Below are 13,285 nucleotides of genomic sequence, written 5' to 3'. Positions count from 1 at the left end.
GTGATTGAGTGGCGTGCGCTTCAGAGCGCCCGGTCGTTATCGTGTGCCTACGAATGATCCACGACTCCCATTACTGCCGGAGCCTCTCAGTGATAGCGATACGACCGGCGTGCCCAATAACCCCCTCGCGCTCCGCCCGCCCTCCCCCAACGTGCCGCCGCCTCTCATCCCCCCCCCCTCCTCCCTGCCCACCCCCAGCAACCTCCTCCACCCCGCCACCGCCCCCCCCCCCCGGCACCACCACCACGCAGCCTCCTCCCTCCGCTCTCTCTCGCACGGCGGTCAATGGCCCAGATAATCTTTCCGCTGGACATTAGCCAATAGGGCCTCACGATTTTGTGACCAGCGCGGGCGGGCCGGCCTTTGCATAAATGATTCCCGCGAGGATTGATGGCGGCGGCGGCCGATGCCGAGAGAGAGATATCGCGTGTAATTACCGCCGCGGCCGCGGTGGCGGCGAGCTCGCGCCGCCATCCGCAGCCGCCGTTAAAGGCTGTGAGCGCGTCAATTACGAGTCGTGTTTGAACGCGCCTTTTGTGAAGCAGAACCAGCAAATCCTATTTCGGGAGAAACCCTGGAAACGAGGACGGGAGGGAAAAACAACACACGCACGCGCGCACGCACGCACACCTGCGCTTCTGCTGCCGAAACGTGGGCCCACGCGTCCAAATAACCACCACCTGTCCGTATGTAGCCTTAACAGACTGTTGGGGCAAGTGCTGTGAGCGAGCAGCACCTTTGAAGGGCGGTACTGTGGAGTGCGAGGGAGTGGGGTGGCCAGCACCACGCCCGGCCGCCTTTGTCTCCCCACACGTGTGCTCACACGTGCACTGCTTGCACAGCGGAGCTTTATCCCGACCGACGTCCACGTACATGAACGACGGTGCACGCGCCCACACAGCTCGCGGCACAACGCTGGTGCCGCCACAACGCTAGTGCCGCCACAACGCTCGCTGGCTGTGCGCGACCGCGGGGTGGGCAGGGGAGACACGGATTCTCCCGTGGTTTTCCACGGCCCTGACCTCCGCAAGCCCGTGCTCTACATTAAGGATCTTCGAGTTCAACGGCTGTCTTTAAAAAAATGAAAAAAACGACACACACAAACTTAGAATATTCGTCGTTTCAATGCTGCGCTCTGTAAGAATTGCTCTCAGCTGTTTTGTGGTTTTGAGAATTTTTGCGTGCTCAGGGTGGAGGAGGTCAGGTAACCGAGGATCAATGGCGCAGGTGAAGACCTCGAACCAGACAAAGGAGATGATTGGACTGCGAGAGCGGGGACCTTGGAAGGACGTGCCAACCGTGTAGGCCTAAGCCGGATCGAGTGAACAGTGATAATTGGTTCTTTACCCTTCTATCTGGCAACAAAACTGACACCTTTTTGCAAGGAGTCATGTTTGCATAGACCGCAATACCTGCAGTCATAAATACAAACAAAAGACATAACTCTGATAATGTGCACCGTCCTTGAAGTTGATTGGTCCACACCCGAGACAGCCCATATGAGACTAGGCTCGAAGGAAAGCTGTCTCGGGTGTGGACCAATCAACTTCAAGGACGGTGCACATTATCAGAGTTATGTCTTTTGTTTGTATTTATGACTGCAGGTATTGCGGTCTATGCAAACATGACTCCTTGCAAAAAGGTGTCAGTTTTGTTGCCAGATAGAAGGGTAAAGAACCAATTATCATATTTTTACTGGCAAATGAGGTCCCCATAGCGAGTGAACAGTGTTAAGACTGCGGCCCCCGTGGAGTGAGGCGTTGAACCTGCGGTGACTACGGGAAGTGGTGGCGAGGTTTGGAGGGATCAACGGCACGGGCCGCGGTGACCTCCTGACCTCACTTGACCTCAAGAGACCGTGACGACGGCTTGTCAACAACAAGCCTCGTGCTGCCGATGTCGTCGTCGTCGTCGTGGTCATGGCCGCAAGCGCTGCGAGGAATATCGGCAACCTCAACGCGGCCTCCGTGGTTACGGCAGGACCCCCCCCGACCCCCCCAAACCCCACCCCCACCATTTGTGGTTTAACTTTCCGGCAATCGCACTCTCTCCGATGACACAATATTGTGACGTGCGGGAGACGCTAATAATAATAATGTTGTGGAATATGCAGCGTGGGCACGAGTTTTGTGTGAACATCTTCCCTACAAAGTGCCGCCGTCGCCGCCGCCGCCGCTGCTGCTGCCGCGAGCTCATTATTGTTTTGTTGGCATGTTGAAAATTAAATTGTCACACCACAGAGAGGCTGATTAATTGGAATCTCGGGAGAGAGGGCCGCGGGTTAAAAATAAAGACGAGCGAACTTCCTACCTTATCCTCCACGTCACTGTCGCTGTCACACTGCAACACAAAAACCAAGGGTGGTGGGAGGAGGGGAGAGGGAGAGAGAAAGAAAAACCACACGCACGTGTTAATCAACAGGCACACCGGCGGCGGCAGCAGCAGCAACAGTAGTAACGAGCGTAATAGACAAATTGCTTTTTGCATAAAATAATGATGATAAATCCCCGGGCGCGCTCCCCCCCCCCCCCCCCCCCCCCCGCTGGCTCGGTGCCACATGAGCCTCCCGCGCCGCGCCGAGCACGCGCCAGGCGGCATGTAAACGCCCGCCGAAACCCGGTGCCTCCTCGCCAAAAGTGCCGCCCGGCGGCTAAACTCCCGGCACCGGCCGTCGGCACCCAGCCTGCCTCCCGGCCTCTACGCCGTCACCCCCCACCACCCCCTCCTACTGCTTGCACGTGCGTCACATCACTCAGAGCCAAGCCACAACATTTACAATCTGAGTACGACCTTTCGCCAGTAACTAGCTTCATCAGGTGACAGCCAGTTGAAATTACTAGCGAAACCTCGGTGGTGGTGGCGGGTTTAACGACACATTTATATATTTACACGCTCTAACCCAAAAAAAAGAAAAAAGACATTGAAAGGCGGCTCTTTCTCTCTCTCCCGCTTTCGTGGGCAGCAGTGGCTCGAGCGATCCGAGTCTCGCGTGCCGGGAGGCCGGGTATCACGGCCACATCGAGGGGGGCGCAGCGGTGAGGCCCGGCTGGCCAACCCCTCTGCTGGCACGACGGCGCGGAGCGCGGTGGCGTTAATCTCCCATCGCTCGGAGTGAAGGGTCCACAATCGAAGCACGCGCTCATTTGCACGTTCGTTTAAAATGTTCCTCGACGGCTTAGTCGCGAAAAGAAACACCGCGGGCAAACTACAACGGTGAATTAGGTGCCAGGTTAAGCCGCCACGTGCGACCGCTCAACCCGAGGGAAGCTGCTGCTGCAGCCCGATCACGACGACCCTGGACCATCGGCCCCGCGGATCGCCCCGGCCACACGCGCACGGAGCTGGGTCTCCTCCGTGACGCGCGAGACATTTCATTTCTCTTAGCTCGCGACACGACGCCAGGAGCGAGGTCGCTACGGCGGCATCCCCTTCGCGCCAGGCGCGGTTCACACCGCCCCTTCTCTTCATATTTCTTGATCTGGTTCGAAGGTCCCAGCGGACTGAGAAGGCTACTCGCTCCCTCTCCTCCCTCCCTCTCCTCCCTCCCTCTCCTCTCTCCTCTCCCTCCCACTCACCCCGATCGCTCTCCCCTCCCTACAGAGACTCACGACAGCACGCCGGGCTCGTGCTTTATAGCAGCAAGCTGCGCGCTTTCCTAGGGCAACATCCATCATCAAACCCTGGCCGAATCTTCCACGGGAGAGGGCCCCCACGTTCATTAAACACGAGACCGACTGTGCCGGATATCGCCGCGGACGGGCGGACGGGCGGGCCGGCGGGCGGGCAGACGAACCGAATCGGCACGGTGGGGGGGGGGGGGGGAGACAAAAAAAAACACGGCAAGCGCAAAATAATCAAAAACAAACTTCGGGAAAGGACGGGGGAGGGAGGAAGGGATGTTTTTCAAACGTGCGGAGTTGCCGGCGGGACGCGTGGCGAGTCTCTCGTTCCTGTCGCTCGCTCGCAACCAGCTCCGACCACTCATGACCCCCCGTTACTCCGGTCACCTCCCCCCCACCTCCCACCCCCCACCCGTGCCTCCCTTCCACACGTCCCAGCGCACGGCCTCACGATGTACGGCTGAGACTCCCCCCTCCCCAGATTAACCGCGCGCGGAAGTCACAAGTGCACCCGTTTCAGGGCCATGTACGTTCAACTTCTTTCACGCCGCACGTCGCCAGCCGCGCTATCCGGTCCCAGACAATCCCAGCTAAATACAACAACCCACCGTTATCAACAACCACCACCGACGCGAAGCGCCACCACCACTTAGCCAATCGCAAAAACCTGCAACCAAATAATTAGCGGCCAACGCCAATTAGCAAAGATGTAGCAGTGAAACTCCTCGGTCTGTGTGGGGTTTGCGTTCACGACAACCGCCGCTGCTTCTGCCGCTGCAGCTGTTGCCCCTGCTGCTGCTGCTGCCACTGCCGCCGCTTACTAATAATAACGACGACGATGTCAGCCTGTGGGGGGCAAGTGAGCAACACCGGAGCCGTGCACGGAATACCAACCGGCGGCGGTGGGCGAGAGAGAGAGAGACAGATATGAGTAAGTGGGATGAAATGAGCGTGCCCCGCCGGGCTGTGCGCGTCTAAAGTCTCGTCATTAGGCGCGGCGCCACGCCGCGGACGGGCCCGCGGGAGGCCATCACGCCGCCACTCTCGTCTCCGCGGCCTTCAAACCCAAAAGTAAAAAAAAAACCCTCCCGGCCAGCCCGAGAGACACGGAGAGAGCCGGTGAGAGAGAGGAGAGAGCACGTGCCGGGATACATAAAGAAATAACCGCAATGAACCTCAAAGACGGGAAAGGCCCTGAGTGATGGTAACGACGGAGCAACGGCCGCGTGGGCGAGCGCGGCGCAGCGAGGTGCCGGCTGCTGCGCTGGCGGCAAGAGGACAAGAGCAGTGACGCCCGCGCTAATGAGCACGCGCTGGGTGCGCGCCAGCGCCTTGTACCCAAATTTACAAAGGGCAGGGGTGGTGTTGGTGTGCTCGTGCTGGTGGGTGAGATGGGGGGGGAGAGATGTGAAATCTAATGCGCAGCTTCCTCGTTATATTATTATATTATCACCATCGCTCCGTGGTTCACACGTGCGCGCGTGCATGGTACAATTAATTTTTTGTGGTTGTTTTAGCTCGGTGTTATCGGGGTGTTCTATAAAAATTACCCATCATGCCCAGCACAGCAAGCGCAATTTTGCACTTTTAAATTGAACTCTAACAGCGATTATTGTTTGGGGGATGGAGCGGAGGCGCATTGGTTAGCCGACTAACGCTATAAATCCGGTGACCTGACTTTGATTCCCGGCCCTCAAAACCCGCGGTAACCGGCGTGGTGAAGTACGGTCAAACATCCGACACGGCATTCAGGGAGACCGCACGATGAAAGCGCACGCAGCCAGCGAGTCGCTCTGCCGCAAGGTTATGAGGGACGGACGAGCGGCCACTTCTCTCCATCACGCGGCACGCCACGGGGTCGGGGTCGGCCGCCGGAGCGGTCACGGTGCGATGGGGTCACCGTGCGGCCCCCAGCCCCCCCCATCCCCAGCCCCCCTCTCTCTCTCTCCGTGCGCACGCGGCACCGGCGCCCTAATTCTTTCCGTCAAGTGGGTTTGAGTTTTTTTTATTGTATAAAGGAGCGCGATCGCTTAAATAAATAAGGGCGCCAAAATTGACAGAGCGCACGGGCCGACGACGCGCCGCTCGTTTGCACGGCACGACGCTCGGCACGGCGTTCAATATTAAACGCTCGTGCGCGCCCAGGCTCACGGCTATTGGGGGCTCTGATCCACACTCGAATCCTTAGATGAAGCTTTGCACGGCGTGGCTGGGTGGGGAGCGGGGGACTGGCAGGGGGGGGGGGGGGTGAGGGGGGCGACACGACGCACCGTGTGACCCGACACTTTGGGAACGAGCGTAGATTTGCGCAAAAATTGCCGAACCCGCTGGGCTGCAAGGTGAGCGGTGAAGGCGGTACAGCAAGCGGGTTCGTTGACCCGTCTGTGGGCACCGTTAAGCGTCAGCCCCCCTCGTGCGTGCGTGCGTGTGTGCGTGAGTGTACATGAGCGAATGTACGTCAGCGAGTGCACGTGTGATGGAGCTTACTGCAAGCGAAAGCGAGCACCGGGGGAAGAATCCTTTGTGCAACGGGTTTACCGTTTCCGACGTCCGGCACAGGAAGTACACGTGTGTGTGTATATGTGTGTGTATATATATATATACACACACATACACACACGCGTGCACACACGCACACGCTCATTAGACGAGGGCCGGGCCGTGGCCCTCCGTGCCGAACGCCGTCGGACGGACCGCCGCCTGGGACGCGGCAGCGCGGACGGCGCATCTGTTTGGCGGCACTCCGCACGGCCGGGCGGCGCGGGGAAGACGGCGGCCCGCGTGGAAGTGGGACAAACGGAGCGTTACACAACCGGCTCCCTTCGCTCCGTGCCTCGCTCTTGCTCTCTCTCGCTCTCCTGCGCCTGCCTCTCTCTCTCTCTCTCTCCCGCTTCGCTCGCACGCGCGCTCCCCTCCCACCCTCTCACTCTCTCGCTCTCTCTGGCTCGCTCTCCCAGCCCAGCGGTGCAGTCTCTCTCTGATTAATAGTGTTATCTTGGCTACCTGAATTACTTCCCGGCGCTATCCCCCACAGCCCCACGCGTCAGCTTCCCCCATGCACCCCCGTCCTCCCAAACACTCTCCCGCTCCTTCCCATTGCCCCGAGCAAAGCAAACAGACGACGACGCTCGCAGAGCCAGCTGAGCAGAGGCCTCCCTGCCATCAGCCAAACGCCGCCGCCGCCACTGCCGCCCCACCCCGTAAAATACCCATAATCCTTCACTTGCCCCAAACGGCATTAACCTCGGCACCCGCTTAACTGCAAACTTCGCCGGCTTCGCTTCTTCCCCGGCGCGCGTCGATCATAAACGACGAGGCTACGGTCGGCGTGCTCGCAGGCGACTGCGCAATCCGAGCGGCGTCATTAATCGCCGTGGCAGCAGCGATGGCAGAGTCGGCAGGGCGGCGCGGGAGCCACGCAAATCCGTCCATCGACTCGCCACGTCACGTGGCTATCCGTGGGGATGTGGCGATCCGCGAGTCGTCACGACGCCTCGCTTGACGACTCGGCGGTCGCGGCCGTCGGGGGTCAAAGGGCGATTAATTAATGACCGTACGAGGACTAAAAAAGAACGCGACGCGTCGTTCTGTAGCGGGGCGCCCTCAGCAACGTGTGCGACGTTCACGCAACAACCACTCGGTGATCACGTGACGATCACGTGACGATCACGTGACGATCACGCAGGCTTGCAACCAGGCTCTCGGATTTCGGTCGGGTACGTGATCCGGAAAACATTTACGGACGCACCCGGCACACCACATCCAGGGTCCATCTCGTGTTGGGTAGTGGCTGCCACTTAAGTCACATTCCTATTGCAGAAGTCGACCAGCGAACCCAAAAATATTCGCTGAGAAATAAATCCCTCCATCCGGCTAACGGCCGATTGATTACGATCGGGGATCAGAATTTGATTTAAGTTTACAGGTCTCTATGTGAATCTACGGGTCTCCATGTGACGACTCTGGGTCGCGTCTTCTTTCTCTTTGGAATACGAGCCCCGAGTTTCACCCCCCTCATCTTATTGCAAACGCCGGTAACCCCATCTACGACTCTGCACTTCTCCACTCCTCTCAAACGAAAGGCACCTCCGAGATCCGTCTCGGGCCCAGCGCCGGGCAGAGCAACGCGTGCGTCATTAATAAACAACACCGGCGGCACCGCCGGTGCAACCGCGGCAACTTACGCGCCGGTCGGCATCGACCCTGGGGGAGTGCTCGGCTATGCGGGGCCGGAAAATCCGCGGGGGCACGGTAGAGAAATTTGACGGCGTCGAGCGGCGGCACGCGCGCGCCAGTTCTACGTGACGCCATGAAGCGGGCGGCAAAGCACGGCGACGGTAAGAACCCCGGCAAGGGCGAGGGAGGTCACAAGCCGTGTCGGTGCGCCGCTCGGTGGGCTGGCGAGCCTCAAATCACACGGACAGCCGGCGCACGCGGTGGTGCGCGCGGTGGTGCGTGCCACGCAGCGCGAGGCTCAGGCGGGGCCTCGGTGTGCGTGGGCCGAGCGAGGTACGTGACTGCGTGCGTGTGCATGTGTTGGCGTGCGCGCGTGTGTGCGCGCGTGTGCGTGTCCCCGTGGGCTGTTCTGGAGGCCACTGCCAGCTTGATGGGCCGCGTCTGTTTGCAAGCTGCCTGCACGTTCAACCCCATTAGTCACGGCCAGGGGGGGCGAGGTGGGAGGGGGGCGATGGAACTCTTCTCACCCAGCTCCCTCCACCGCCTTCCTCCGCCCCACTCCCAACTTACCCCCTCTCCTCTTCCTTCCATCAGCACCTCTCAAAAAACTGCAGCCCCAGCTCACCCCCTCTCTCTACCCCACCACCACCACCTCCCACGCCCCCCTCACTTCCACCCCCCTCCCCCGCGGCGCAGTCACTATGCAGAGTCAATTTCCGAGGGCAATGAGCCATCGCCGCCGCCGCACGCCGCAGCCTGCCCCGTGGAGCGCGTGGGGAAAACGGCGACGATGACGCGGCCCCCCCCCTCCCCCCCCCCCATGATCGTGACGGGCAGCCCCGCACGGCACACACAGGGGGGGGAGGGGGGGGTCCACGGGGGCACCGCGACGGAGGCAGCGCTCTCGCCGCTGACGAGCGGTGGGGGGGGGGGGGCAGCAGAAAAATATTCGAGCCCTCGGTTCGAGAAACAATGGAGAGGTCTCCGTGTTGGTCCGAGCTCTCGACGCGAGCGTCGATCTGTTCGCCGGGGCGGCGCCAATCGGTGAGAAACGGCGCCGATTCCACGCCAATTCTTTCGTAGCCGGCTCTCCCCTCCTCCCCCGCGCCGCCGTTCTCTTATTACCGGGATCTCGCGTCGCCCCCCTCCCGTAACGAATGTAAATTTAATTTCACACATCCGATTAAATTTGAACCAATCCAAGCACAAGTGCATTAATCACGGCTGCGGACTACGCACGAAGCATTCCGGTCCAAAGTAACAGATTAAAAGTTAAAATAACGGAGACGTGGGAAACGCGGTTGAATTACGCCGCCCCCCCCCCACCCGACCGATGAATTTACGGACGGACGGAGTCGCGGAAAGGTCGCGGGGAACGACACCGGCGCAGGCGGCGGAGGTTGTGAATCACGGCGTGGGGGAAGCAATTTAAAATAAAACAATTCTTCCCCCCCCCGGATCAGAAATGAGCATTTAATATTTATTGAGCCGAGGGCGGCGGGAACGTGTCACCGTCTCACCGTCTCACCGTGTCACTCCGCCGACGCGGCAGACCCGGTGGGGGGGGGGGCAACGATGCGCCGCGCAAAAGGGGGATGATAAAAAAAGATACCCGTCGCACTTTAATATAACGAATAAAATAATTAACCCGGTGCAGGGTTGCCGGGCGGGTGGTGGTGGTGGTGAGGAGGGTGGGGGGCCTCGAGATTGAAGAGAGGGGGGGGCAGCCGGCTCAGGGTAAGAATCGTTTGATTTCGCAGATGAGTAAAGACGCTGCTACCTGACCGCTTGCCCGGAGCAAAATGCTGCATAAATTATTCACGACCAGCCCCCTTCAGCGGAGGGAGGTGGGGGGGGTTCGGCAGGGCGAGCGGCGCCGCGTGAAGCAGCAGAGGGGACGTGCGATTGTTAGCGAAGCGTGTGATGGTGACAGAGAGCCCGGCTTGCTGGCGCTCGCGTGGGGATTGCGTGGAGATCACGCGACCGCCACAGAGACACGGACCCCGCCGTGACGACGGGGACACGGACCCCGCTGTGACGGAGACACGGACCCCGCCGTGACGACGGGGACACGGACCCCGCTGTGACGGGGACACGGACCCCGCCGTGACGACGAGGCCTCCGAGCCGCCCCCCCCGGCGTGTCCCTGGCGCTTCGCCCGCCAGCCCACCGGACATCGACCAACGCGTGCAAATTAACCACAAAAAAACCCGATCCTGCGGTTTGGTTTTGTTTTCAAATCACCCTTTAAACAAAAGAACATTTACTTCTATCGAAGGGGGTTTGATTAGCTGGGGATGCGTGAAAAGCGCGCACACGGCCGGAGCGCCGACGTTCGGGGCATCGCTGCGCCAACAGGTGACCAGGAAGCACCTGGGTCGAAGAGTCGGTGAGTGACGTCGCCATTTGGAAGTCTCGTCGGGTGCCAGAAAGCTTCCCGCGATTCGCAAACGGCGACCGTCAACAGAACCTCGCGGCAGCCAGTACAGTTAGCGGGGAAGTTGAGCTACCTGCATGGAAATCCCATCCAAGCACTGCGATGCCTCTGGGCTGGTAATAGCAGCGTTGTTACGACCACGCATCTGTGTTGAACAAAGCTAAACTGTGCGTGTGCACGCGAGAGCGAGCGAGCGTGCGTGCGAGCGTGCGTGCACATCCACAGGCGTGGATAACCGCAGCCACACATTGGCGGTTAGCAGCTCTGCTCGACGGCGTTTCCCGGATATCACGGCATAACAAAAGTGAGGCCCTGTGATCACGCTGCCAAGGGTAATGAGCAGGTCTGGCGTGCAATGAAAGGGCGAGCCTGCCCGGGCCGGCAGCACGAGTCCCACTCGGCACCGGCTCTCCCGACGGGCTCGACGGGGCCCGATGGCGGCCAAGCGAGCAGCGCACATGCCGCACATATCGGGTGCTCCGGCACCACCGCAACCGCCGCACAACCACTACCAGCGCAACCGCAACCGCCAGCGGCAATGCCAACGCACCGCTACCACGACCGCCATCGCTAGCAGCAGCAGCACCACCGCCACCAACAAGACAAAGATCCCCCATATAGCCTGCAACAGACTGCTGTTAGCGAGCATCAATGCTGATGTTTACACATTAACAGCGCCACTAACACTACCACCACCACCACACCATGAAAGCCAATGCGGAGCTACATTACCCACCTAATTAGATAACAGCTACAGCAACAACAGCAGCAATAACAGCAGCAACAACAGCTATAGCAGCTACAGCAGCAGCAACAACAGCTACATCAATAACAGCTACAGCAACACCCCCCCCCCCGCCCTGCCCCATCGCTGACACAGATTAACACGACGGGGCCTGTGAACACTGCGGTCAAGCTAATGACAAAGAATTATCACTGTTATGACATCCGTGCAATCAATGAATCAATAGACTCGAGTGGGGATCCGGCCAGAGGCCACGGAGATGCCGAGTCTCCTCTGTGACGGAGACCCGAGATAAATGCCCCGATTGATTTATACGTTTTATTATTACTATCGCATTATTTTTTTAATGTCAGATAGAATTTTTGTCTTCTTTTTTAGACGCGCCGATCGGGCCGTGCGTGTGACGCCGTGGCCCCCGCGAAGCTTCGCTCACCATCGGAAGGTTCAAAACTCAACTCGGCCCATCGTCCCTCCCGGGGAAGGGGGGGGGTGTCGATGAAATGAATGCGCTAGTGCGACAACCCTCACAGCGGTCGTGGGCCACACTCGCCCCCACCGCGAGGACGTGGAAATTGCCGTCTCAGGGACGATCGGTGGACGCGAGGCACCGTCCAAATCGCCTCTTGAGCAGAGAGGCACCTGGGACTTGTATTCTGTCCGCCGCGTGTAATTATTTCGGCAATCACGACGAGCGGCAGAGCTGCCGTTATCAGGTGTGTTGCAGGTGTGTACGGCGAGCGGTGGCGCAGCGGTTAGCGTGCTGCGCTACGAACCCGGCGACCCGAGTTCGATTCCGCGCTCACAGAGAACTCCAGTGACAATTGTCTGAACCGGTCCTGGGCCTCCCCCTAGGTCGACTCGGCCTCAAATGAGTACCTGGTGCGATGTAGAAACATCGCCACTGGGGAGACAAAGACGGCCCCGCGTGGTGCTGGCCACACACCTCATCGCGTACCGTGCCGGCCTTCCATAGGTACGACTTCCTCACTAACAGCACTTGCCCCAACAGTCTGTTAAGGCTATTCGGGGGACCTTTGTCTTTGCAGGCGACAAGCTGCGAGCGGTGGCCACGGAGCTGGCGCTGTTGCGCTGCGACGGCACTCACGATGAATCTCAACCGGAGCGAACCCCGCAGGCCGCCGCGCTTCTGCGAGCTTCGACGCCGCGTGGAATCCTCGTAAAAAAAAATTACAAAAAAAAAGACGACTTTAAAGAACGGGTTCAGAGCTTTCACATTTTTACGGCCGAACGATTAAAACTAATTTAACGGCGCAACGCTCGGCGCGCCCACATTTATTATAAAAAAAAACAGAACAGAGGCCCGCGCCGCTACGCTGGCTTCGACAACTACGAGCGCCATCTAAATAATCTCTCGTTAGTGGCACCGCGCGATAGGGCGGCGGCCGTTTGGAGGTCACGCCGCGGAGCGTTCTCCTGTCCTCCCCCAAGTCGGCGAGGATCATCGATCTTCCGGAAAGCGGAGTGCGGCGCTCGGCCCGGCCGGGCAACTGGCGGAGGAGTAAACATCAATTACGCCTAACGGCTCCCCACGCCTCCATTTACTTTTTTTTTTATTTCCCGTGCCGCCAACGTGGGGCATTTGTCTTGTAAGAGTCACCTTAATGAGAAGATCAATAACCGCATGCAGTCAAAACTGCGCCGGGCAGTAAATACCGCACACACGGCCACCGCCTGAGCCAGCGCAAGCACATGGGGCCACACGGGTGGCGGAGATACCGCCGGTTCCTCCCGTACACAGCGGCAGGGCGCACGGCGACACCGCGCCAGCCCAACGTCAGGCCACCGCCAGGCCGCAACCCACCATGTCAGGTCGCGCCGCACCATCTCAGGCAGTGCCACGCCATGCCAGGCCCTCCCAGGCCACACCACGCCCTGTCAGGCAGTGCCAGGTAACGTTCCCCCGGAGTCCCAGTCCACTGTTGGTGGCACAGAGGCAGTCGATGCATCCTTGGCCACAAAATTAATCCCCAGCGATTCATGCAGTAAAAAGAACAATTTTCGGAAGGTTCCTGTATCGGGATGTTGAACAAATTCCTCACTAAGTACACTATAAGCCTGGGAGGAAAACTCAGAATGCATTGCATGGGGGTAATTATTACGTTTTAATCCGCATGAACAAGTCGGGAGCGGATTATCTGTACCGCTAGCGAGTGGCCACGTCACGGCCCTGTGGGGGTGGCAGACTCGCGTGATGGGAATGAGCTGGGCTCGTGGTTTAGAACAGTGGGATTTTGGGGACACGTCAATGAAAACGGAGTTGGGTAATTTTCAATATATTTAAAAAAA

At 59.3% G+C, this 13,285-nt stretch overlaps 1 protein-coding gene across 6 annotated transcripts in view; it reads right to left on the bottom strand.

The window, feature by feature from the left end:
* Positions 1 to 13,285, bottom strand: part of LOC133348278 (autism susceptibility gene 2 protein homolog) — a 268,596-nt gene that overhangs the window by 81,705 nt on the left and 173,606 nt on the right. For all 6 annotated transcript variants that reach the window (XM_061561005.1, XM_061561003.1, XM_061561002.1 and 3 more), the window contains exon 5: positions 2,311 to 2,340. In XM_061561005.1, the coding sequence (XP_061416989.1) occupies positions 2,311 to 2,340 (30 nt within the window). The remainder of the gene's footprint in view (positions 1 to 2,310; positions 2,341 to 13,285) is intronic.

This window comes from Lethenteron reissneri, chromosome 27 (genome assembly GCF_015708825.2).
Source record: "Lethenteron reissneri isolate LAM-NWPU_2019-01 chromosome 27, ASM1570882v1, whole genome shotgun sequence".
Classification (NCBI taxonomy): domain Eukaryota; kingdom Metazoa; phylum Chordata; class Hyperoartia; order Petromyzontiformes; family Petromyzontidae; genus Lethenteron; species Lethenteron reissneri.
Note: the sequence above shows the minus strand (reverse complement) of the source record. Positions and strands in the feature narration are given on the sequence as shown.